General features: G+C 50.6%; 10 protein-coding genes across 10 annotated transcripts; 5 read left to right on the top strand and 5 right to left on the bottom strand.

The window, feature by feature from the left end:
• Positions 1-25: 25 nt before the first annotated feature.
• F5J12DRAFT_470623 (uncharacterized protein) lies at positions 26-1,188 on the top strand. Its single transcript, XM_051739588.1, has 4 exons — positions 26-167; positions 219-666; positions 722-932; positions 990-1,188. Exons 1-4 carry the CDS (start codon positions 47-49, stop codon positions 1,092-1,094), a joined length of 885 nt encoding a protein of 294 aa, XP_051595393.1. The 5' UTR covers positions 26-46; the 3' UTR covers positions 1,095-1,188.
• A 1,962-nt stretch (positions 1,189-3,150) lies between these two features.
• Positions 3,151-6,714, bottom strand: F5J12DRAFT_862011 (uncharacterized protein). The gene is made up of 3 exons (XM_051746909.1): positions 6,533-6,714; positions 4,030-6,454; positions 3,151-3,970 (listed from the first exon to the last, which is right to left on the bottom strand). The coding sequence occupies exons 2-3, from the start codon at positions 6,401-6,403 to the stop codon at positions 3,345-3,347; spliced, it is 3,000 nt and encodes a 999-aa protein (XP_051595394.1). The 5' UTR covers positions 6,404-6,454; positions 6,533-6,714; the 3' UTR covers positions 3,151-3,344.
• A 29-nt stretch (positions 6,715-6,743) lies between these two features.
• On the bottom strand, positions 6,744-7,300 carry F5J12DRAFT_862013 (uncharacterized protein). The gene is made up of 3 exons (XM_051746910.1): positions 7,136-7,300; positions 6,953-7,080; positions 6,744-6,903 (listed from the first exon to the last, which is right to left on the bottom strand). Exons 1-3 carry the CDS (start codon positions 7,259-7,261, stop codon positions 6,813-6,815), a joined length of 345 nt encoding a protein of 114 aa, XP_051595395.1. The 5' UTR covers positions 7,262-7,300; the 3' UTR covers positions 6,744-6,812.
• Positions 7,281-9,382, top strand: F5J12DRAFT_862016 (P-loop containing nucleoside triphosphate hydrolase protein). The gene is made up of 7 exons (XM_051746911.1): positions 7,281-7,358; positions 7,413-7,524; positions 7,576-7,735; positions 7,811-8,146; positions 8,200-8,562; positions 8,613-8,923; positions 8,994-9,382. Exons 1-7 carry the CDS (start codon positions 7,335-7,337, stop codon positions 9,008-9,010), a joined length of 1,323 nt encoding a protein of 440 aa, XP_051595396.1. The 5' UTR covers positions 7,281-7,334; the 3' UTR covers positions 9,011-9,382.
• A 484-nt stretch (positions 9,383-9,866) lies between these two features.
• Positions 9,867-11,745, bottom strand: F5J12DRAFT_922776 (Pkinase-domain-containing protein; the record flags this gene model as incomplete). Its single annotated transcript, XM_051749327.1, has 6 exons — positions 9,867-10,070; positions 10,224-10,363; positions 10,517-10,634; positions 10,693-11,025; positions 11,160-11,230; positions 11,259-11,745. The coding sequence occupies 6 exons, from the start codon at positions 11,743-11,745 to the stop codon at positions 9,867-9,869; spliced, it is 1,353 nt and encodes a 450-aa protein (XP_051595397.1).
• A 1,302-nt stretch (positions 11,746-13,047) lies between these two features.
• On the top strand, positions 13,048-14,224 carry F5J12DRAFT_862027 (60S ribosomal protein L19). Its single transcript, XM_051746912.1, has 4 exons — positions 13,048-13,125; positions 13,189-13,555; positions 13,609-13,753; positions 13,813-14,224. The coding sequence occupies exons 2-4, from the start codon at positions 13,200-13,202 to the stop codon at positions 13,897-13,899; spliced, it is 588 nt and encodes a 195-aa protein (XP_051595398.1). The 5' UTR covers positions 13,048-13,125; positions 13,189-13,199; the 3' UTR covers positions 13,900-14,224.
• F5J12DRAFT_862029 (uncharacterized protein) lies at positions 14,208-16,613 on the bottom strand. The gene is made up of 4 exons (XM_051746913.1): positions 16,545-16,613; positions 15,992-16,519; positions 15,153-15,938; positions 14,208-15,098 (listed from the first exon to the last, which is right to left on the bottom strand). The coding sequence occupies exons 1-4, from the start codon at positions 16,571-16,573 to the stop codon at positions 14,456-14,458; spliced, it is 1,986 nt and encodes a 661-aa protein (XP_051595399.1). The 5' UTR covers positions 16,574-16,613; the 3' UTR covers positions 14,208-14,455.
• Positions 16,614-16,710: 97 nt separating this feature from the next.
• F5J12DRAFT_897608 (uncharacterized protein) lies at positions 16,711-19,140 on the top strand (the record flags this gene model as incomplete). The annotated part of the gene is made up of 5 exons (XM_051748036.1): positions 16,711-16,863; positions 16,922-17,552; positions 17,608-18,183; positions 18,242-18,597; positions 18,727-19,140. The coding sequence occupies 5 exons, from the start codon at positions 16,711-16,713 to the stop codon at positions 19,138-19,140; spliced, it is 2,130 nt and encodes a 709-aa protein (XP_051595400.1).
• Positions 19,054-19,548, bottom strand: F5J12DRAFT_862037 (uncharacterized protein). The gene is made up of 2 exons (XM_051746914.1): positions 19,402-19,548; positions 19,054-19,351 (listed from the first exon to the last, which is right to left on the bottom strand). Exons 1-2 carry the CDS (start codon positions 19,505-19,507, stop codon positions 19,221-19,223), a joined length of 237 nt encoding a protein of 78 aa, XP_051595401.1. The 5' UTR covers positions 19,508-19,548; the 3' UTR covers positions 19,054-19,220.
• A 1,076-nt stretch (positions 19,549-20,624) lies between these two features.
• Positions 20,625-20,942, top strand: F5J12DRAFT_727466 (uncharacterized protein; the record flags this gene model as incomplete). Its single annotated transcript, XM_051741807.1, has 1 exon — positions 20,625-20,942. One exon carries the CDS (start codon positions 20,625-20,627, stop codon positions 20,940-20,942), a length of 318 nt encoding a protein of 105 aa, XP_051595402.1.
• Positions 20,943-25,407: the final 4,465 nt, after the last annotated feature.

The following is a 25,407-nucleotide window of genomic DNA, read 5'->3' on the forward strand; positions in this document are numbered from 1 at the left end:
TAAATGGCCGGAGACACCACTTACGTCAGCCATACGCTCTCTCCCGATGTCCACGCCGTTGGCGGGCCCGTCTCCGCTCAAGGATCTCGTCCAACCGCAGTTCCACCAAAACAACTTTCAAGAAGAGCTCTTTGTCAAAAATGATCTTGGAATCAAACTAGACAAGGGCAAGTTTCATTCCTTTACTACCTTTTTGACCTGTCTGACGCGTTGGACAGACGACCAGATCTGTCGGTTATCTCTGAGCTCTACAGGGTGTCCACTGGGTCCACTTCACTGTCCACTCCGACATACAATCCCGTCCTCGCAGAATTTCCAACCCCCTAAACAACTCCCGGCACACCCACGGGACAGAGAACGTCTCGCAACAGTTTGTAAACACTGGCTGCGCGGTCTCTGCAAAAAAGGCGATGCATGCGAGTTCTTGCACGAGTACAACCTCAGACGAATGCCAGAGTGCTGGTGGTACGCTAAATACGGGTATTGTTCTGCAGGCGACGAGTGCTTGTATGCACATCCAAGAGAAAGGAGGATAGAGTGTCCGGATTATAAACGCGGGTTTTGTAAATTAGGGCCGACATGTCCACGGAAACACGTCCGTCGCGTCGCGTGCCAGCTCTACCTTACCGGATTCTGTCCGCTAGGTCCAGAATGCCCACGAGGACAGTATGTATCTCATTTCTGACTATTATTTTTCAATCTTATATTTTGCCACTTGTAGTCCTAAACCCTCCCTCCCACATCCAAGCGCGTACGATACCCCTCTGCCTCCTGCAAACCGAGACCTGGGTCCACCCCCACCAGGGTACGGCCGATATGCTGACTACGATCGCTCGAACGGTGGTGGAAGTGGGAGCGCGGGCACGGGATCTGGGGGGGCCACAGCAGCATCGGGACCCCGACGAAATCTGGACGAGGTCTTGTGTTTCAAGGTACGTCTTTTCCTTTCTTCTCCATGTTCACTTTGTCCGCTAACGTGAGCATCATAGTGCGGCGAAAAAGGCCATTACGCGAATCATTGCAGGAATAGGAACGTTCCAGGTAACCGTGGAGGCATCGACCGATCGAGGAGATATGCCGTCACGGACGACTGAGGGTCATCCTCCTTGTTTTCTCGTTGGTGGCTGCTCCTGTTTGTTCTTTGTTTTCTGTCCGCTTCGCGACTTCTGTATGTGTCGATAGCTTTCGTGCCTACTCGACGACGTGCGTGGGATAAGATCTGGCTACGCGCGATGTGGGTCATAGCGATGGAACGGGCTTCCTGGGCTTGCCCCTTCCACGCATGAACCACAGATGCTGTCCATTGACGCCGTACTTGTTTCATTTACACGTGTACGTACCCCGCTCCTGTAGGTATAGGGCTTCATGTGTTCCTCTGATCCGATTTTCAAAGTGAATGCAACGGACTGTGGTTTGTACGGCTCACATGGCATATGCGGAGTGGGAAGCGTTGCCGGCCGCCGCACACTTCATTTTACTCGTCGATCGCGTGGTGTGCAAGTGTCATCGATTCATCGGTGTCAGTCAGCAAGACTTGGGCCCATTCATTTGATGCGAGCCTAATCTCACAGAAGTACGCTCCACCACCTTACACCGGTACACGCCTATCGAAGATGTCATTATTTAGGACTTGGCCCACAGCGAGAACAAGAGTGAATTGATGACATGCTATCATTAACTTTGATAATGAGATGGGCATGGGGTATTGGGATTTGAAATTCAAATGCGAGGCTGCAGTACGGGCAGGCAGGTACACTGAGACTGAACTTGAATCGTATCAACAATGCGATTCAGGAATTGTACATAGTTACATAAAAGAATACGTCGAAATGAGACATAATGAACATCGAAAACATATGTATGCAATGGTATACATGCTTACCACCATGCACACTTATACGCACAGGGTAATAAATTCAAGGGACACAACATCCCACCAAAAATAGGGGTATAGCAGTTGTGCATAGTGCAATGGATGAGGGTAAAAAGAACCTTCGGTAGTGGCGTGCATATCGTCCATATCCAAAAGTTGAAACGACACTGTCGGTGCATATTTCATACGAGTACTTTGGCATCGTCATTGACGTTAGCCGTCAGTGAATGCAAGGTCACTTAGACTCCAAACCATGCTCGCCAGAAGAAGCAGCACTGAGTTGCACACGCTTCGTGGGCGTTGTCGTGCTTGGACCACCACGCTCTCCGAATGAGATTCGCACCACACTGACACGCACACACACACCCGAGAGAAAAGGGCAGAAGAAATAAGGGGAATAATTCAAAAAAAAAGGTATAACGCTACTGGACACCAGTCACATACGTGCGCAAAAAAAAAGATGATGAGCAACGTTCGATGCAGCAGCAGTAGCACCACGACGAACGAGGGGAGGGGGAGGAGGTGAATAATATAAGAGGTAGGACGAAAAGAAAGGGACTTTTCAACTTGTTTTTTTAGCTATGAAGGTGAGGAAAGAGAGATGACGGAATAGGGGGAAATGAGGAGAATATTTTTTTTCGGAGGGAAACCGTCCATGATGCAGAGAAAATGAGTAGGAAAAATTGGATGTGCGTACGTGCATGGTGAAGGCAGGTATGGATGTGAAACGGGGTAAGTGCATGTGCGTGCGTAAGGTGGAATTTAAGAGGTGACATATGGCCGGCGGCTCTATCTGGGGGAGAAAGAGGGCGCTCTAGAGGGGCAGACACAAACGGCGGGGGTGGGCCACGAGAGATTGGCAAGAGCCGAACAGAACAAATTTCCTCCAGCTACTTCATTCGTCGAAGATGAAAACAAGCGGGCGGAAGGGAAAGATCGAAACGAGCGAACGCGACGTGTGGGGTTGGCACGGACGACCGAAGCACCTTACAGCGAGAGTTTTAGGGGTACAAAGCGAGAGCGGGTGAGGCGACATTGGTATGGAGGCACGTAACACGTAGTCCTTTGTTTGCATTTGAAACGTGGGGTTGCATGGTTGCAGTGACAAGAGTGGCGATAACGATGATACGATTAGTGGTTGGTGGTGGTGGTACAGGGCGAAGCGTTTCGCTCGAGGAGAGATAAACTTGCAACGCTAGCGAGTGACTCGAAAAAAAAAGAAAATACGATGACGACATCGATGACGGATGGACATCGGACGAAATAAAACTGAGAATAGAGTCGTTGCTGCTGCTGCTGCTGCCACTGAAAATGGTAGTGATAGACATGCTTGTCTGGGTATGGTATGTAGGACTCCAACACTCTTCTAGATGAAAAATTGGGTGCTACAAAAATGATTTGTCAGCATCTGCACCACATCGCTCCAAAACCAAATTGCCACCCCCACAAGAAATAAGAGTAAAGCGACTCACTACACCCGGCTGCAGGCATGCACCTCCATCTCCTCCATCTTATACGAATTCAACTCCTCCTTGATCCTCTGTGCCAAAGTTGGAGTGAGACGACTCCACGTCGCAGGTTCACTCCGTCGGTCGTAGACTGTCGAAGAGAAAGTATCGTACACTGACAAATTGTTCGCAAAGACGAGTCGTTTTGTGGTTGGGGTCGAGGATGTACGATGGGGGAGAGTCGCTGTCGCCGTGATCGTCGACAGTGCAGGCGCAGATGAATTCGAGAGCGTGAAGAGGCCATTGGCAGCGGAATTTCCAACGTTGGTGTGCGGCGACGATCTTCCAGAGTCTGGTTCGGAGGAAGAGGGGATGGATGCATCAGAAGAGGAACCAGAAGAAATAATTGGTGAGGACGAGTTACCTCCAGCAGCAGCAATCCCGCTGTTGCCACCACCGCGCTGCGATGAATGAGAAGGGTGTCGGTGCAGTCCATCGATGTGGTCTGGATCGGGAGAGGGTATACGTGCTAAAGGACCGAGTTCCGGCGTCCCTGAATGAGAACTATACGAGCTGGACCGGATACGGTTGAACGCTGGGTTCGAGGCCTGGTCCTGGATATAGGCTTCCTGGTGGTAGTTCTCTGCACCTGGGCGTAGCACATTAGGGAAGGTCAGAACAACATAGGTAAGCTGAGCAGACACTCACCCTTTAAAATGCCCTTTGTCGGCTTGATCGTTTCGATCGTCTTCCGTATCGTCTTTGCCCACTCGACGACCTCCTCGTCTTCAACGGAGCCACCAGGGCGAACAGTCAGATCTTCCTCCTCGTCCTCATCCTCTCGCCATACCTCATCGTCTTCCCATCCGTCGGAGATGTAGCTCTGTTGTTGGGGTTGGTGGGCAGGCGCATGTTCGACATCGCTCCCTGAATCGGAATCGTCCTCGACAAGGACTCGACCGTCTTCGCCCACCATCCTACGCCCCTGGTGCACGCTATCCCTCCCCGTAGCTGTACTCTTCTCCCAAGTTGCCGGGACCGGCACGCTCCCTGCATTACTTCCGTTTGCACTCCCACCATTCGTATGAGCATTAGCACCTTTAGCCGCCTGAGCCTGCGCTGCTGCCTGTGCTTGAGCCTCGGCTTGCGCACGAGCCTTTGCCGCAGCCTCCGCATTCGACTTGAGCGTGTGTTGTCTTGCCAATTTCGCGGCTGGACTTAACCCGCTCAGACTTGCGTCCGACCATTCACTCCCGCTAGCTGTCCGATCGAGCTCCGCGACAGCATGGGAGACCGTCGGTTCGAGGACGGAACCTTTGGCGTCTTTGGAACGTTTGGATTTGGATTTTTTACCCGAGGTACTTCCGCCACTGTCATTATTGTTGGCAGAATCACCAAGCTGGTCCTTGTTTTTATCCTTGAACAAGGACGTGATGCCCGCCAAGGAATTTCTCCTCGCCAATTTGCCGATGGAGCCAATCTTGCGAATGACGACGGAGGCAGAGGACATGGTAGACGAGAGGGAGATATTATCGGTTGACGCGTTGAGACGCGCACTGAACAGAGAGGCTGCGCGGGATCGTTTTTTAAGGGGTGGCCCTGCAGCATCACCACCATTGGCGATGGTGCTCGATGCGTCCGTGTTATCTGTGGGTGTAGTAGGATCGGGGGTGCCGCTGGCAGATTTGCCATGCTTATTTCCCACAGGAGACTGCTCCAATTCCTGCTCCTCGTCGAGGGCATGGCCAAGGGATAGTGCACGCCTCAGTCTACCTTTAAGACCGCCACTTTTGGCAGGAGCAGTGCCGAGAGCGATGCTATCGAGCATAGTGGTAAGGTCTGAGTCATCGCGGGACATGCGCTTATCGGTAGGATGAGGCTGGGGTTGAGATTGAGCGTGGGATTGTCTGTGTGAGTGAGATTGAGATTGTGGGTTGGAAGCTGAGCTGGCGTGTGGGATTGTCGAGCCCTGCGAGAGTGGCGATGGACGAGGGGGCCGAGCCTGGGGGTGAGGATGCGAGTGCGGGTGGGAGGACGAAGGGGGAGGAGAGGACGACGACGACGTGGCAGTAGCCGAGGAAGATACAGATGGCCGGGCCGTGCCGGCTGATGAAGCCGTCGACGAAGAGGAAGATGTGCGATGATGCGGAAGGGTGTTGTTGGATGGACGGCTTGAGGCGCTGCCCGCGCGCGGACGGCTGTTGCCTGTCTCGTTTGGCGACGGCGAGGACGAAGGAGGACTCTTCGTCCGCGCAGCAGTGGCAGGTCCGCTCTGGTGTGCAGATCCGTTGCCCTGCGTGCTGCTGGTGCGCTGTCGGGGGGTGGAGGAGGGAGGGTTGGCGTTGCCACGCGTCGATGATGAGCTAGAGTTGACAGATGTGGAGGATGCAGATGCGTCTCCGTGCGCGTAGGGCGGCTGAGGCAATCCACCGGTCCATCGATCGCCATCCTGAGTCCGAGGGGACTGTTGAGGACGACGATATGGATGAAAGCCATCGTATTGGCCACGGGCGCCGTCCGCGGAGGACGTGCGCTGGGTATATCCGGGGGCATGGTGCTGTGGGTGGTGTTGGGGAGGAGGGGGAGGAGGGGTGCCACTTGGGAAAGGGTTGAAGAGTGGCGCTGGGCCGTAGTAATCGGCCGGGGAGGAAGGTGCGGAAGCGGTGCCCCGAGAGGGCATTTGGACCTGTGCCTGGGCTTGGGAGAACATCATCTGCTGGTAGGCCCACTGGGCGAGCTGAGCGTTGGCTGCGGGGTCAAAGTAGGGGTTTTGAGGCTGAGGATGGAGGGGGTAGGGTTGTGGAGGGTGCTGGTTTTGGTAGAACTGGGGGTAGAAGGGAGCCCCGGACACGGTGGGCAGCCACGGGCCCTGTTGCTGTGGCTGCTGTTGAACGGGGTAAGGATAGGGTTGCTGGCTCTGCTGGTGAGGTTGGGGGAGAGACTGCTGCTGCTGCGGATGGAGTGGGGCGTTGTGATCGTTTGACGGGGAGGAGCGTTGGCGAGACGAGGGCGAGTTTGAGGCAGGGTCCATGGTGAGATCTCGAGGGGGGTGCCAGTCGGACGATGGAGCGAGAAGGGCCATGAGACGGGGTGCGTCGGGTATGGGGTGGTATCTGGTAAAACACGGCGAGTGCTGGGGACGAGTGAGTGACCGTCAGCGACGACAACGACGAGGACAGTGGCCTGTCAGTAGTGAATGGATGTTTCTTACCCGTTCCGTTTAATATTGCTGATCAGTAGAAGCAAATCAAGGCTGGAAGACGGAGATTCCACAGTGTTCAAACCGGCTCGACGTCGACGACGGCGACGGTGCTGTTGTTTTTTGACTGCGACTGCGACTGCACCGCGTCCAATGCGGGAGGGACACAAACACACACAAACACCAAGTTTTATCTGATCCCACCGGAAATGCAAACGGCGACGCTGGCCGTGTCAGTCATGTTAGACGCCCTCGGTTATGCATGGCCATCGGTGTATATACGCTAGTACGTCTACGAAGGCGTGGAAGCCGTGGAGTCGACTTCCATCTTCTCGCTGTGCACCATACTCGATAAGCGCTCCGAGAGCTCAGTGAGCTGCTGTCTACGGCGAGATGTCATCACTCCAGCCTCGTGGACGGACGGAAACCGACTTTTTGTGATCCCGCAATCGTTCCAGCATCGCAATCAACTCCTCTTGCTCCTCCGCGTTCAGCTCTCCACCAGGCAGCGTGGCAGCATATTTCTTGGCCTGTAGTAGCGTATTCTTGTAATCGTTGGTCTGTACACACACTCTCTCTCAGCGAGATGCGATCGCAGACGAGACGCGGACGTACGGCTTGCAGGAGGGCTTGCGTCGTCTGCGGAGTGAGGTTGCTGCCTGATATCTGCGTGTGCTTGACCACGGCGATGAGTTTGGCGAGGATCTGCTCGCACGGACTGCCATCGCTGCTCGTCGCCATCGTCCGACTTGGCTTGATTAGGTCATCCGCATCGACTGCGCTGTGTCAGGGTGTCATTCGCACCGTCATCATCATGTCTGGCCAGACAAACCTGGACGTGCGTGCTTTTCGGTCTCTGGACATCATAACCAAGATGTGATCTTTTCCTCAGAGAGCCATCGAGATCGTCCAACGTGCCATCGACGAGGACACCAAACAAAACTATGCGGAGGCATACAAGCAATACATGAACTCCCTCGACTACTTCATGCTCGCTCAGAAATGTATTTTCTCTACGTTCCTACCCGACCTCATCGTTGACACTCCCGCTACAGACGAGAAGAATGAAAAGTCCAAGGCTTTGATCCGCGGCAAGATCGAAGAATACCTCTCTAGAGCTGAAACCCTCAAGAAGCATCTCCAAGCTCAAGAAGAACATCGTGGCCGGAGGGCTGTGGGTGCCAATGGAACAGTCGCTGGCGTCGGTGGTAAAGGGTATGCATGACAACACACTCCACCCCACTCCCTCCAAACGTTCCATATCTCATCGATCAATGATGCCTCGTGCAGAAAGGATGGTGGTGATGACGATCAAGATCCCGAACTCAAGAAACTCCGCGCAGGCCTATCGAGTGCCATCTTATCCGAGAAGCCAAACGTAAAGTGGGACGACGTCGCCGGACTCGAACGTGCCAAGGCTTCTCTCCAAGAAGCCGTCATCTTGCCTAGGAAGTTCCCCCAAATCTTCACCGGAAAACGCACCCCCTGGCGCGGAATCTTGCTATATGGTCCACCTGGCACCGGAAAGTCCTACCTCGCCAAAGCCGTGGCCACCGAAGCCAACAGCACGTTCTTTAGCGTCAGCTCCAGTGACCTCGTCAGTAAATGGCAAGGTGATTCGGAAAGGTTCGTCAAATCTGCCGTTCTTCTCATCAAAGGCTCTCATCTTCATCGCGTAGACTCGTGCGTAATCTATTCGACATGGCGCGCGAGAACAAACCCGCCATCATCTTCATCGACGAAGTCGACTCCCTCGCTAGCACCCGCAACGAATCCGAATCCGAAGGCTCCCGCAGAATCAAAACCGAATTCCTCGTGCAAATGAATGGTGTCGGACACGATGACACCGGTGTTCTCGTTCTCGGTGCGACCAATATTCCCTGGCAACTCGACCCCGCTATCAAACGCAGATTCGAGAAACGGATATATATCCCTCTACCGGATAAGGAGGCCCGCAGACGCATGTTTGAGATACATGTTGGGTCGACACCGTGCCAGCTGACTCACAAGGATTACAAATTGTTGGCGGAGCGGACGGAAGGGTGAGGGTTTTTCTCTCTGTATCGCCTGGACGGATGCTCACCCTCCCCAGCTACTCCGGTTCCGATATCTCCATAGTCGTGCGGGACGCGTTGATGCAGCCCGTACGAAAGGTCATCTCAGCTACACACTTTAAACCTGTCAAACCTGACCCAGACTCTTCATCACCCTCTAAAATCAAATGGACACCCTGTTCACCGGGCGACCGGGATGCCGTCGAGAAATCGTGGAACGAAATCGGGTCCGACGAGCTGCAAGAACCACCGCTGAGGATACAGGATTTCTTGAAGAGTCTGGAGAGCGTTCGGCCGACTGTGACAGAGGCGGATATTAGGAGACACGATGAATGGACGAAAGAGAGTGGTAAGTGGCTCCCCCCCTTCTTTCTGTCCATTGCTGGTGTTTGGGGCTAACCAGCGGAATGGCTTGCTAGGTAATGAAGGGGCATGACGTGTAGCGAGTATTTTAGATGGATTCCGTTAATCACCGACCAGAAAAAGTCGATCTTGTCCCCTTCATATCACCTCAATTCCTTGTCACCGCACGGCGCCAATAAATCACAACCCACAACCCCACGTGTAGAGCAACAGCAGTAGTACTTTCGATCCGATTCACATCAGTGTATTCACATGGGATTTGATTTTTTTTCCTTTTCTCTTTTACAACCCCAACCGCTTCTGTTGTGGCTGTAAAGTAGTAGGCCGCGCTTATTAGGGCTGTAGGGTTTAGTATCGGTGATATATACGTATACCTGCTTTCTTGATTACCTCTGCGCATAGAATATTAATGCCGCCTCTCATAAGCGGACGCCTTCAATTAGAGGGAATACTCATCAATTGTTATATTTGCATGATCACCGTCAGCGGGTCAAAAAATATATGTAAAGGGAAGTATTAATCGTGCAGTGAGAGGGTACTAGAGTACTTGTCCACGGTGCATGGGGGAACATACACTGATTGGACTTAGTCCACTGCTACGAAGAACGACTGCTACAACAACTCAAAGAGAAGACATCGGTGGACGAAAGTGAAAGATGAAAGATGAAGAAAATACAACAACTCAGCGTGATATGATACGAATGACGTGGGATGCGCGTGGTTGTAAGATACTGGGTAGCGAGGGCATTGCCATCGCCGTCTGGAAGGTATTTACAGACGCACCGACGTATGCAAACAAAAGACACTCCACCTTCAACTACCTCCAGCCACCTCGGTAACCACTCCTCCACCGCGACTTGTCCTAACAGTCTCACCGTCACCACCAACCAACCAACGATCCCCCTTCCCCCTCTTTACTCGCACACGCCTCACGATCCGCCAAACTGTGCCTGAGCCTGCATAATCGCATATGTGTGCATATGCTTCGGTTTTTCCACCAAATGACACACTTCAATACTCTCCACCCACGGGTGCGCCATCGCATCCTCGATCGCGGCGCGCTTCTTCGGATCCGGTTCGAGCATCCTGCGTATGAGCGATCGACACTGTTTTGGCGACAGATTGTTAATCGTCTGTGGATATATCACATCCTTGTCTTTGTCCCGTTCGCGCGATGAGCTGTGGTGACTCGTGGCAGAGTGTGCATCTTTCACAGAAGACGATGTAGAAGCCGAGCCAGACGTTTTCGACAATGACGTCGTGGAAAGGAGATCCTTGTCTTTGACTGGGTGTGCAATACACGCATTCGCGTACGCAGCATATAGGTTGTCTGACATCTGCGCGACGCGCCACGGCATCTCTTGAAAATGCAGGCAGTAATAAACAACGCCGCATGCCCAGATATCGACTAAGCGCGCATCGTACGCTGCATCACCAGCGAGTTTAAAATTTAAAGTCGAATTGCGGCCATTACCACAAGGGGTAACAGTCGAAACGAGGAGATGGGGAGGAAAGGTGCCAAATAATCAACGTTAGGCTACCTCGGAAGTAATGGGAAGAGCGTAAGGGTTGGGCTTACGTTTTCCCAAAAACTGTTCTGGAGCGATGTACGGTTCGCTACCACACAGACCAGTCGACATGTGAACAGTTGTTTCCCAAGGAAGACGGTACACAGTCGAAGCGCCGTAGTCGCCGATCTAGTAACATAGGACGTTGCAGCCGTCGGGTCAAAAATAGGAAAGTGGAGCAACGGACCTTGAGGTGACCTTTGGTGTCAAAAAATAAGTTTTCGGGTTTAATGTCTCTATGGGCCACGCCCTGACTGTGCAAGTACGAAACCCCCGTCAAGATCTGCTTGAAACAACATTCCACTTCGCTAGGCGACATGCCCCCCTTCTTGATCGCAGCATACAAATCGCCACCCGGACAGAACTCCATGACCTCACACCACAGCTTGTTCTCGTCCTGGACCAAATCGACAGTTTCAACGATGTTGACGTGGTGCAGCGTCGAAGAGATGCAGAATTCGGCGGTGAGCTTCTTGACGTATTCTTTTTCGGATTCGTTTTTGCGCCGCTTCCGAAATTCCTGCAAGTGATTGCGGGGAAAGAGGAAGAATGATAAGCATGATTGGTGACGTGAGTGGCCCATCAAGTCCCGAAGACGGAAAGAAGATGCGCCGCCGCTCGGCCGTACCGAGCGGCCGAAATGACGAGACTCACCTTAACAGCATACAATTTCTCCTCTGACCTGTCCCACTTATGAGCGAGCCGCACGACAGAAGGTTGCACCTCTGCCAATGGCCACTTTCTGGCAGACACCGTACTTTTGCGTGAGACTGACAGCACTCTCGCCGGTCACGGATTTGCGCTCGCCATCAGAGTCTGATTTTTTACTCGAGGCAGATGATTTGCGACTCAGTTTTGGCGCTGAGGAGATAAGACTCGCTAATGAGAATTTGCCAGATTCTGAGTGAGCATTGGACGCCGAGCGTGGTCGATTAGGTGTAGAGGGGGGCTGCGGCGAGGCGGATGCTGTAGGGGGTCTCGATGGCACTTTGTTCTTAGTGGCGGGTTGTTTGACCGTGGACGCAGTAGCTGTCGACGACGATTGATGAGATGAATGGAGTAGTTTGTTACCCGACACGCCGGCCGACATGCTGGGTGTTCTGCTGGGTACCTGAGAAGGGGGTCTCGTAGACGGTGCGCTCCAACTGTCGGACTCGGAAGGTGAATCGATGATGGACGGCGTCGCTGAGCCAGGTACAAGAGGATTGTCTGAGTGGTGTCTTTGCCTGATAGGCGGCATGACGAGTTTATCATGGGGAAGGTTTGTGTGTTTTCCCGCAATGGCAGCAGAGGGAGGTGATGGGGGGTGATCAGGTGGCAAAGAAGACGGCATCGGAGAATCACTTTTCAACTGTTGGCTTTGTTGACCGTTGAGATGTGTGTTTGGGGTGGGATGGTGGACAGTGGAAGGGCGATGGGAGGTGGAAGGCCGAGACGAGCTGTTTCTACAGTCTTCTTGGGACGGTTTCTCGGAACTTGTGCTGCTATCCTGTCCTTCCCCCTCCGATTGAGCGGAGCCAGGGACCGTCATCGTGCTGGAAGAGAGATAAAGAAAGCACAGAAGGGGTGACAGTCGATACGTATATGAGTTTACGGAATGGCAGAGCAAGTTAAACACAATCTAGCGACAGCGACACCAGCAACGGAGCGGGATACGTCGTCTTGCCTGATGTATATTATAGCGATAATTCCATAACTGACGTTGTCGTCATGAACGATGTGTTCCCGTCGTTTGTCGTCGTCGCCGTCGTCGTTGTGGTGTAAAAAAAAGGGAGCGCTGATGTTTTGATGCACTATCGACGAGACCCTCCGGTGCTGACTAAGCAGACCTCCTCTGTTCCGCACCTTACTAGATCTGATGTACACGAGGCAGGTCCTGTGCAGTGATCGTGACAAGAAGATGCACCCACCGTTGTCTTCCGAGACACGATGGTATGTGAACCATGGGGACCACAGCGACCCTGACAACTTGTTACATTCACATACCTGTATATCCCCATTAACCCCGGTCTCACAGATCTTGACAATAGTTTGACTGTTCGGCGGGCGTGTTCGACACAAGAGATTGACAAGAAGCTAACTCTCAAACCTTTGTAGCTAACGCAGACCGTAAAAAAAGATGGCCTACTAAACTGCATGAACCTTGGATGGCACCATCATTTCACGAGAGCCAATGGCAATATCCCGCCAACGCGCCAATGCACACGGCCTGGTGGGAATGGAGACCGGAACGTGTCTGTGTTGTATGTGAGTGTGGTTTCGCATCGTGGGCTAGTCCACCCTGCGTACCAGGGTATTTTCCTATAGGTAAACACACCCGACTGAGTGCAAATAATCTAATTAGTATGCCACGATGCGGCCAGGGTCGTCAGGGGTCGTTTTGCCAGCATCCCGTCCTAAAATGAATTCCAGGTACAAGTGACGCACAACGTCCTAAAAATAAGCTGCAAAGAATTGCCGAAGCGGCACGGCAGCTTCCGCAGCTGCTGTACAGTTCTTACACACTTTGGGTAGGTGGCTTGAAACCATTACATAATCAGCCACCCGGGGCCGTCTCAGAGTCATCACAAGTCTGAGTGCAAAAGAGCCTTCCCTTGCGTGAAGACACCACAACATCAAGGTGAGACGGCACCCCCGCTGCTGTCCGTTCATAGACTGATTGTGACATCGCATCAAACCACAGACGCCAGCATCATGGTCAATTTACGCTCCCAAAAACGGCTCGCAGCCGCCGTCTCTGGCGTCGGTAAACGCAAAATCTGGCTCGACCCCGCAGAACAAGCTGAAATCGGAAACGCCAACTCCCGTGCGCACGTCAAGAAGCTCATCAAGGAGGGCCGCGTGATTATCAAGCCCACGGTCATCCACTCTCGCGCACGCACACGCGACCTCCATGCTGCCAAAAGAAAGGGCAGACATACGGGCCCTGGTAAGAGGAAGGGTACGGCTGAGGCGAGGTTGCCTACGAAGGTGCAGTGGATGCGGAGACAGAGAGTCTTGAGACGGCTGCTGAGAAAGTACAGAGAGGCGGGGAAAATCGACAAGCATCTGTCTGTATTTCCCGTTCTTTTTGTTTTGGGTGTTCTGACGTTATCTGTCGTAGTTACCACTCCCTTTACCAGAAATCGAAGGGTAACGTATTCAAGAACAAGCGTGTGCTCATGGAGTACATCCACAAAGCCAAAGCCGAGAAGAACCGCACAAAGGTTCTCTCCGACCAGATGGAGGCTCGTCGTGTCAAGAACAAGGTGCGTACACTCTTTCCTCACCATCACCCATTCGTTTCTTAACATCATTCAATTCCCAGGCAACCCGGGAACGTCGCGCCGAGCGGCTGCGCGAGAAGCGCCAAGCAATTCTCGCCATCGAACATGAGGAGGCCGTTCACGAGTAAACGAAAACAGCATTTCCCATTTGTCCCCATACAACCTTGGTTGGTTCCCCGCATTGCATGGATGTGTGTTGCTGTCATGGAAAACCATGCCCCCTTTCTTCAGAGTATCGTGTTGTCCCTACGCCCGTGTATCTCATTCTCTTTATGCTATGCATACATGCAACCTGCCATTTCACAACGTCGGATTCATCTTTGTTTTCTCATGCGTTCGGCATTCTCTGTTCCCAGCGCGAACTCCAGTAAGGTCATCGAAACGCCTTCTATCGTCAGATAGTCACTTCATAATAGTTGTTCCGGAAAGTACTCGCCATGACAACACTAACACCCAGATGACTATCATTTACGTGCTCTCCTACGACGGGTCAAACAACACTATCATCTACACATAACAAACATTCCGTTGGGGTATATGAAAGCATGGTCGTCACATAAATGACAAGTGAAAGCAACCGACAAAGGAGGTATAGCAGAAAAGTCTGTCAACAACATGGTTCAGAACGGAATAACGAGACAAACACGACCACGAATAACACTGGCCGACCCGCAACGTCTGTAATCAAGGTTTGCGAATCCACCGCGTAAGCCCAGCTCGACGCAGAAGAGCTGCACAAAGCAAAAAAGAGAACGTGATGATCGATGAAAGGCGCATAGCTGGCAGCGCCGTCGCTCGCACTGGAGAGAGGCTATCTTTACGGCGTTTGGGACAATTCATGGCATCACGATGTCTGATCGGCTGAGTATACGGATATAACCAGGTCAAGATCCCAGTGGAGACTGAACGGACGATGCCTCTCCAGTCCAGCTCCGTGTATGGTGCTGTCTCGTCCTGCGTTTGCTGGAGCAACTGTCCATCGTCCGTTGAGACCTGGGCATCCTTTTTGCGCAGTGTTTCTTCGTTTTGGAGTAAATTGCCGTTTGCTTCGTCGGAAGGCTGTAGTGAAGTCTCCTCGGAATGCAAGAGGTCAGCTTCGAGGACCTCTAGACGTGCCTTGAATGTTTCGAGTTCTGCACGGGTAGACACGAGAGAAGCCTCAATAGCGCAAATAGCATCTGTTTGGTCTGCCCATTCAGATGGCGAGCGGTTCGCCAAGGAAAGAGCGTCGCCGACCTGAACGCCGACACAGACAGTGCTAATAGCATTCGGCACGGTATTCTGGGGGCCTTCGTCCGCTGGGTCAATGGTAACGTCCGGGCATTCACTGTGACCACGGTTGTTATCGGAAAAGCCGCTGAACAATGGTGTGACGACCTACCTTCCACCTCGATCGTTGTTTTCCTCGAGGCCAGCCTCTCGTATCGAGTCTACTTTCTCCTCCCCCATAGCAGGATAGGCAGGACCGGCAGTTGGGATACGCTTCACAGTTTCCCCCAGCCGTAAGTCTGCTTCCCATGCACGCGCACCCTCGAGAGAGCCGGAAGACGCAAGCAAATCCTCTATGCTGGGTTCCTCCTCGTCCAGTGCGTTAATCGAGGTATAAGGTGGAGGAGGGTTTAAAGCAATAAGCGTCGTGTCTGCCATCGATGGAGTCGGCGAACCGGATCCATTAGTAGACAAGGCTTCTTCAGGGAAAGCCTGGCCGACGTCATGTTCCTCACTAACCTCGCTCTCACTCCCTGCATCGCTCCCAGATACAGACCCCTCGCTACAAATCGAACCTTCAGTGTTACTCAAACTTCCCCGGCGATTGACCTCTCCTTCCCAGGTCTCCACAAGACCTTTAACCTTTCCCCTCCTCCGGACGCGTATGTGAGCAAGGTCGCGATAGCGTCGCATGAAAGACTCGGACACCGAATTCGAGCGGTGTAAAGTGAGGGGAGGGGATATTGGGATTTCGGTATCCACGGTCGTGTTGGGAGAGGGTGTTGATAAGTCTGTCGATGAGATAGAATTCCTGTAGAGTGCCCCGTGGAACGGAGACGAACTCGTAGCGTTCACTGCGTCGGACGAATCCATCCATATACGCCTTCTCAGCGAGTCAGCACGAAGCGTACGGGAGCTGTCCAGTACGAGAGATATCTGGGCATCGGAGAGGGATGTGCTACGAAACCACACTTGAGCGAGTGGAGCAGTCTGAGTAACACTCGTACATACCCAGCAAGGTGCCTATCAGTAAGCCGGAGCCACTCTCTCCCAGTCAAACCGCATTCCCGGACCCAATCAAGTACACCATCTGTGTTCGGTACGCCCAGGTCACCATTGGAACCGAGGGATGTAGAAAGGTAGGTAATGAGCTGGTCTGTGGTCCACTGCTTTGGTTCGGAAGGCAGGCTATTATCTGTCAGAGTAGCATCGTTGGCAACGCTCACGCAAGGATTCGTCGACCCGGATGGGAGGGTATCTGCCCTTTTGCGTTGTGGTGTCGCGAATGTAGAGCGTGTAGGAGACCCCGCATTAACGCAGAATGTCGGTGGAACGGGTAAAGGAGACGGGTACTGTCCTTCGCTCACATTATATATACCGTTAACAGACTCGACCGAATGCGAGTGTCCGTGGCGTTTCCTCGTAGGCGACGGTGGTACATAGTGATGTTTGACGGGGTCTACCGTGTGAGGAGACGAGTTAGACCTGGACAACAGTCCCGACGTCGTCGTCTTGACAGCGTAATGGATGGGCATTTGGCTTATGTGTCTTACTCGCCGGGAACACCGCAGTCGTCGGCGTCGATGGCTGCATTTCTCTTTGTTGCCCGAGTTTAATGGACGACGAGCAACACGCTACGTTGTTTACAAAGGTTACCTTACTTGCAAGGTTTCCCCAACCCCGTAATTGTTACCGGAAAATGCCGGCAAAGACAATAATTTCCTTCCAACATGTCTGACAGTTTCAAACTCTCCTACTGGGTACGAGGTACCTCCAGTGATACCAGCTTCGATGTCATGATTTCGCGGGAACTCTTGTACCCTTCGGATAAGATATCAGAGGTGTTCACAGCACAACCATCAACGCGCCACATCCATATCATAGTGGGTATGTTGCAGGCTGCGATCCAAGCTTTCCTGGCCACTCATACCTGCTTTGCAGATGCACCATACCCAGAGATCTACTACTGGCTTTGAGGTACGGACGCATCAGAAGAGCGAATCGTTCGGATCCGTTCAGATGCAAGTGTCATTGCTGCTCAAACAGCAAATCCAAAACAGTGATAGTGATCTCCGTGATTTGCCCGAATCTTCCATCAGGCTGTTCAGGATCTCGGAGGGTCATCTCCGGCAGAGTCTCAACACGAACAATGATGGTACGCTTCTCAGCGGAAGGCAGAAGATATTCGCATGTTTTGAGGGTACTACAGTTCTCGAGACTCTCTGTGTTGTTGTCCAGTTTCCACGCCAAGATGTCACTACTCTCAATTGCTGGATAATAGGTGAAGACGTCTGCGCCATCTTCGGGGTTAAGGTCGCTATGACGCAGACGGTTTCTCACCTCAAGCGATTGATCAAAGGAGAAAACGCAGCTGCCTTTCGCACCACAGACACGCGCCTGTTAACACTTTGGAACGTTTCCCTATTGTGCAAGGATGCGCTAAAGCAAACAATTGAGGGTCTCGAGCTTCCTCCCGAGAGATCTTTGCACAGTGTGAAGAGATTGTCCACGATCTTTGCAGAACCCCCTGTTCCCGAGCATCTTCATATCATTGTCGGATCACCACATGCCAGTGAGCTGTCCGTCACGATTACCTCATAGCTCTGTCTAATCGTATACCCGGGCAGTAGAGCAGGGGCCCCCTTTGCATCCGCAACACTGCGTGTCGACACAGCGAGGTGCTTTCCTTGCCCAATTTAAGCCAAAGGCCCCGTCATCCATTGTGCGACCTTCCGAATTTTCTAAGTTCCAAGTGATCGATGGTCAGACTATTTACTGCAACCGCCCTGCCGATGCTGTGGCCATCATACCTCCGACTTTGCTTCACCGTGCATTTGGTGACTTCCTTCATGACTGTGACGTGGTTGAACTGACCTCCGAAGACAATTCTTTTGTGATGAAGCTGCACACTGTGATGTCAAACCATTATGATGATGAACAGAAGCGCGCTGTTCAACTCCGTGAGCTGTTTGAAGGGTGGGGCCTGACTTTCATGCCCTCCGCGACGCATCGTGGCCACATGACGGGTGGGGATATGCGCGAGGGAGAGTATCGCTATGCTATCGCCGAAATAAAAAATGGAGTGGGTAGCACGCAAGCTGATCCCTATAACCAAGCAACTTTCCACTATGTGGAGTTTTCGAGACAGTGCGCAGAAACGATGGGGTTGTCACCTTTACCTTGCTTCATCATTCTTCTTTTTGGTCTGTTCAATTTGTTCCTAGTTCACTATGCACCATGAATAACCGTATTTTCAATCAGGACCGTTAATTATGTTTGCAGGAGCAGTGTGGAACGTTCGCCCGGTTATCCAGCCTCTCTCGTTCGTTCTCCCACTCCACTACCATCCAACAGATACCTATATGCAAACCGAAGTGGCTCGTCACCTTAAAGCGTTTAAGAATGCTGTTGTCATGCTTGAAGGGTATTATCGATGTCTCTCACTGAATAATAACCCATCCTGCTCGCACCATTCACAACTGTTCCCGTATCCCACCTCCTTCAAGCCTCTTGGAAGTAACGCAAATGCAACGAAAGAATTCAAATACACATCGCAGTACCCAAACAAGCTTATCTTTTTCGGTACTCTCGCTGGCGAGCCCATTTGTATCAAATTTGTGCGCCATTATTCAGTGGAGGTTCACCGGTTCTCTGCATCACGGGGACGGGCACCAGCGCTCCACGGCTTCGACACGCTACATGGGGGATGATGCATGGTGGTGATGGATTCACAAGACGGTTACAAGGATCTCTGTGATGTTGACCCTCCGCCTTTGGCTTTCGAACAGATCAGAACCCACCTTGATGAGTTACATCAACATGGCTATGTTCATGGTGACGTTCGTAGCATGAACATTATGGTGTTGGGATCTGACATGACAGAGTTTATGTTCGTTGACTTCGACTGGGCAGGGAAGATTGGAGAGGTGCGATATCCCCTGAATGTGAACAGAGACATCTGGCGGCCCTCCGGGGTTTTCGATGGGGCTCCCATCGAAGCTAAGCATGATATGGCCATGCTGAAACACATAATCGCGAGTTTCGACAAGGGGGACAAACGTCGTGAGGATGATCAGACACAACGCGAGGACGCGGACGAGCGAGAAAGCAAGCGTCCGCGGCTGACTAAATCACCTAGTACTTCCGATAACAGGGCCTAACTAGGTCAAGCCTCATGATGTGTCGTTATTCAACATTGATGCTTCGTAACGAGTGAGAATTTGCAACTTTTTATCACATTCTACGTTGCTTTTGGGAAGACGCAAACAAAAGCTGTGCGCAGAGGCCCTCTTCCGTCAAGGCGGGTAACTTCGCCACATACTTCATACAGCCTCCCTTCTCCGATGGTAGCACCGATAAAAAATATGAGACGTAAGTGCCCGGTTGACGGCGACTTCATTCACCAATCCACTGGAGTTTAGAGAGATGCCCTGGGGTTTCCCGATCTTTATTGGGAACAGGGATGCTACCGATGCCTTGCGCAAGTACAGGCCAAAGAACTACCTCAAGGTCACGTCTGCACATCATCTCAACCCGTTCTTTGTCTCGGAATTTATTTCGTTGAAGCAAGAGGATGACTGTTTTCGAATGTTGCTCCAAGCAATAGCCGCTGCGTGAGCAGGAAAGATGCTTTTGAAGGAGACAGCGAAGCGCAAGTTTTTCGTAGTTGCCATATGTAGTCAGTACCTCAATAAAGACTTGGCTGTTCACGATACATCGTCATGCAAACTTCTCGAGACAACGCCGAGCATGCTGAGGCGTATCATCAGAGGAATGCGGTGGGTCTTTTGCTGCTGCCTTGTGATGGATGTAATTATGCTGAATGAATACAGGTTTCTATCTGTTGCAACCACTTTAATCTTACCATCAAAAGTTTGGGGCGATTGAATTCGTCTGCGAAATGTATAATCTTGTAGGAGAGCTGAAAAATTTGGCTGAGGACCTGGACAACGACAGGGCACGAACCCTTAAACAGCCTGTAGACTGCAGCCAAAGGGGTCCTTTCACTCCACTCGAAGAATCATCCAGTGCCACAGCTACAAGCCAGTTGAATGGATGCCATCCCAGAACATTGCACAGGTGAGGAAGAACATGTGGATGTGCTTGAGGACAAGGACGGGCTTGGCATTTTTGGTGCAGATGATGTTCAAGAACACCTACTGAATATGGAATACATGGTTGACTACTGTGTCTTTGGGGTTGGTTCATTTGCTTCTTCGTATTTCATGCCTCTGATTGACATATACTGCAGCACAAGAACCTTGCTGTGATTGGACCCAAGACTGATGGCTGCATTGGCTACCTGCAGTTCATTGAAACTGCATGGCATCAGGAGGTTCAAATTCTGCAATTCCTTTGCAATATTCAATCTTCCATGAACCACACCAGCTCTGGGGCCAAGTTCTGGCCAGTGCAGGGTGGAACTGTGATCTCTATGCCTGTCACTGGTTTTGGAGGATGATGAGCTGCAGGATTGTCAAGTCTATAGAGAGGAATATACTCAGACTTCAAGTTGGTTGAAGCTGAGGTGCAGTAAGGAAAAAAAATAAACTGCTAAGTGTCTGCTTTTGGATTACATAATGCTGTGCTTGGTGAACCACAACTAAGGTAAAAGTGATAAACTCCAACAACTGGTGGTCACCTTATGTCTCTTGACCAGCCTGATGACCACCTCTGGTCTGCTGCCAGCCAACTCATTGAGGGGGTTGCATTCATGCATGCTCAACTCATTGCACACATGGATCTCAAACCAGATAATATCATCATCCTCTTGAGGGTGGTTATCTCTCCATCATTAGTTTTAGCTTGCCTATCTGCTTGCAGTGGGAAAAAACAAAAGTTCTGTGGTATAGCTGGCACCACAGGGTACATTGCACCAGAAGTTGAATGGGGTGATGCATACAAGCTGATCCAGGCTGACCTGTGGAGCTGGACCCCATGTAGTCAACTTTTTTGTGGGTAGGGTGAGAGCAGAAGGCTACTCAAGTTAGCCTAGACACAGAACTCAGACTTGAAATGACAAAGTCTATATTATCTACTAAACTAGACACAGAACTGTGTAGGTAGTGAGTAAAGAAAGGTGTACTTTAGTAGTGGAATAACACTGTACCTCAGACCTGAAATGATGAAGTCTGAGGTGTAAGGTAAGACAAAGTGTAAACTAAGTACCTAACATATTATGTAATCAACTTGGTGTAGACTGGACAGCATACTGTGCTCAAACAAGGGAGCAGTGATGGACCTAGAAGAGTTAGCATGGCAATGAGGGTGGCACATTGAATTTAAGCAGACAGCTGAGCAATGGAGGACAAGCAGGACACATGACAATCAAATTTGAGGTGCACAAGGATACATGTGGGATGGCTAACATGAATGGACAAGACACATGAGAAGAAAGATGTATGAGGGGATCATCTAAGCTGTTCCACAATGTCTTTGGTCTCCACAACCTGACTCAAACATGAAGGGGGAGGATCACTGGCACACTGGAACTTTTTTCCACAGTGGATAGACCTTGCTGTGAGTAAGGGTGGACAAAATGATGTTGGTTATGAGAAATGAAGAAGGAATGAATGGATGAAGACATACAATCAGAAGGGAGCATGACATCATCTTCAACTGAGGAAAGCAAGTTTGAGGTGGCACACTTCATGTTCTGGGGGGAAACAGCTGAAGAGGAGGGGGTGGGGGGACAAGCAGGGAAAAGGTTATGCTTGATGGTCTTGTTGGAGACCTTGAGATCAGATGTGCTTGGCTTGTGGATGGAAGGAGGGAGACAGGGATGATCTGGAGAGGGTGAGAGGGGAAATGGAGGAGAGAGAGGGAAATACCATTGGAGGTTGGGGGAAGAGGGGAAGCAGTATGATGGGAAGGAGTGGTGGGAGGAGGAGACAATAAATGGGGAGTATGATGGGAGGGGCCTGGGAGAAGGGGCTAGGGTAGGATGATGTTGTGAGGCAAGGATTACCTTCATTAATTTCAGTGTTTGTGGACATGCCTGAAGGGGGATCATGAGGAATGAGAGGATGAAAAAAGATGTAGTGACTTACAAATGTCAGGGTTGAGGACATCTGCAGGATGGGCTGTAGATGAGGTGGTGAGTGATGGAATGGACATGGGACAGGAGTATCCAGGTCAATGATACCAGAGCAGACAAATTTTGCACATAAAGGGACATGGTGTGTAATGCACATAGGGAGAAGGGGCATGAAATGCACAAAAAGAGGGATGAGATGATTTATGCAGATTAAGATGTGTGATGACAACTTACCAGGAGGAAGAGACTCAGTCAATATTTCCATGGATGCCTCATCACAATGAACATCACTGGGGTTGTCCTGTACAGAGCCTTGTTGATCAGATGCATTGTGAAGAGGCCCAAAACAATTGGATCTCACATTTTGAGCACCATCTTCATTTGACTCATGTCCTGTAGACATATCCTCATCAGGTGTCATAGTAGCTGCATGATGGCCTGTGTGACATGTCATCAATCAAAGAGAGATGGATGAGGGTGATAGGCAACACACCTGAAACAACAGATTTTGATGTCTTCTGAATGGGTGCAGTAGTGACAGGCTTGTGCTGCTTGACCTCTGAGCAGTGTGAGTCAAAGTGTGGTTCAGTGGTGAAAACCAAACAAAACCAACACAAAAGACAATAAGAGCAAGTGGTGGTGTGCCTTCATGGTACCTAGATGGTAGAACCTTTGATTTGGGAGGGTTTTTGTGAGCTACAACACTCAAAGATGAGTGCTGAGGGTTGGGGGTGCTCCTGACGAAGAGGGAGCAAGAATGCAATAGAATGCAATAGGGTAGACTGCTGTCAGCCTACAGACAGATGGATGGTGACTTAATTTGATGCTCTGAGCTGCACTGAGCTCAGGGAGGACTTGGAGCAAAGTATATTGATGATAGACAATGATAAGCAAAGTAGACAATAGTTAGACCCTTAATAAAGTCTCAACTGTTGTAGCTGCTGAATGAATTACTGAGAGATGATAAACTGCAAGCAAGAGGGGCTCTCTGACATCTTCTTCTTATTCAGCTATCTAAGTACAGTGATTCATATACAGTACAGGGGCATTGCCTATGGAAAACAAGGTGCAAATGCTTGGTAAGTGATTGGTAACTGATGAGTAAGGAATGTAAGCAGTGGGTAATTGTCTTAGAAAGCATTGGTGAGCATTGGTAAGGATAAGTAAGCCAAAAAGTGAAGAATCAGTAAGCAAGGTCAAAAGATTGGTAAGTATTGGCAATAGGCAAGTCAAAGACAGTCAGAATGTCAAAGTATGAGTCAAGTAATGTCAGAAACTGGGAAAGTGCACTGGAATTGCATTAGGGGGAGGCTGTGCATGTCACATCTCAAAGAGAGTGCTTCTGGGCCAAAGTGGGATGACAGATGTCAACAGGGGTCAAGCTTTGGGGGTCTGTGGGGTGACAGGAGCATAGGGGATCACAACTTTCCCCCCCTAACTGTCCTCTCAGTGAAGCAAATAAAAACTTCATGTATGAGGCTCTGTTGGAAGAGGGGACAAAGGGGGAGCATCTTCTGCTGTATCTTGCAATAAGGAGGCAAGATGTGTGTCATACTCATCATGGATGCAATCAGGGAGAGTGGAGAACAGTAGATTATACTGTAGCTGTTGCAATTTTGGAAGAATGATGGACAGGGCTGGTGTGGGGGCATTGCAGGGAGCAGGGAGGAAGGATCAATATGCTTCTTGGACTGGAGAGACTGAAATGACCACATAAGACCTTTCTAAGTGAGTGACAGACCTGATGTGACCAAAGAACATCCTCCTAGAGGTCATACTGACAAAAAGAACATGCTGTCCAAGCTGAACAGGCTGAGAGGGTGCAGAAGAGGATGGGATGTACCAGGACACTTCAGGATGGAAGCTGGTAAGAACTCCTGGTAGATATATGTAGCCATGGTCCCTAGCAAAGGGGGCAAGTGAAATGATTAACATGGAGGTGGCCATATCAAAAGAATTAGTGAAATGAGCATCTTTTGGATGGAGTGCACAAATCCTTTCCAATTTTGGAAGGTAGGATCACATGGCTGAGCACTACAAGCAAGTGTGGGAATGGTGTCAGTATCTGTGGAATTGGTGGAGATATGTCAAAAACCAGAATGCCATACATGGGTGTTTAAGAACTTTTATTGGCACTTAACTTGCTTCCTTCCTTTTTCTTTGGCATTGACAACTCATTCTTGTGTGAGGGATGACTGCTGACATTTCTGGCTGTTCTTCTTCACATGAGGGCTATGGTCTTCATCTCCATTCATCAGCTGCATCCATGTCCACCTCACCAAACACCTTTGGTGTGTGACATTGTAAGGGCCATTATACAGATGTACACCACACATGTATCTCTACTCTCTACACATAGCCCATCATCCAACAATCAATTCATTTATGCTGCATTCTCTGAAACAATTTTTGTGCCAATTCTAGCCAGAAGCATTGTCCAGGTGTCCCCTGTGCAACTTGTATGACCCCATGTAGTCTATTTAGTCACAACATATAGGTAGCCTGCACACCAAAATGCCAACACTTATATAGACCCTAAGATGGGCCTGTCTAAATAGATTAGCCATGACACATGGACAGGCCTGAGGGCCTATAGTGAGAGTGTTACACTCGACTGAAGTCAAGATGTAGGGAGAGCTCAAATGCAAACTATTGGTTTCTACTGAGCAACAGCTGCAGTAACCTCTGTAAACAACAGAGGATTTGGGACAATGCCAGTAAGAGTGGTCCAAGTTAGGGACACTGAGGGCGAAGTTCTGAGAATGCTGCATATAATTGAGCAGCTCAAGTCTGGGTTTCCAGGACTTGAGCTGACAGACTAAATACTGTACAAGAAACAGACCATGAGGCATCCATATGTAACAAGGTAGTTATGCCATTGGTTGGACAATGGTGACATGTGTTCTACACATGTAACAAGAAGATAATGCTGGTGGTGGAAACAGAGAGCCATTGGATCAACAAGAAGACAGCTCAGAGAGGAAAAACAGTCCAATGGATCAAACACAAGGTAAACATAAGAAAGAAAAGAGGAAATAGAGGTGAAACATAACATTACCCCCTTTCTAGTCTTGAAGTCTCTGACTTCAATTACTCTCCGTAAGGTTCTCTGGTCATATTGCTAATGGCAGAGTCGTCAAAGTCAAAGTTGTTGTCATATAAATTGTCATCCTCACTTCCAATGAGGGTATGATTGTCTACCACTCCTGGAGTGGAGATTCTTTCTTGTAAGGTGCAACGACAGACATTGGGCCTGAGTGTGCCCAGGGCGAGTGGCATGACAAAGGGGACATTCATAAAGTCCACAGTTGACACAGATATACCTGAGATGATGACAGACATAACATGTTTGGTGATAACATGGATTGGAAGGAGTAAGAGGGCGATCAGC

This window comes from Pisolithus orientalis, assembly GCF_024613125.1.
Source record: "Pisolithus orientalis strain OTSU chromosome Unknown F5J12scaffold_56, whole genome shotgun sequence".
Lineage (NCBI taxonomy): Eukaryota > Fungi > Basidiomycota > Agaricomycetes > Boletales > Pisolithaceae > Pisolithus > Pisolithus orientalis.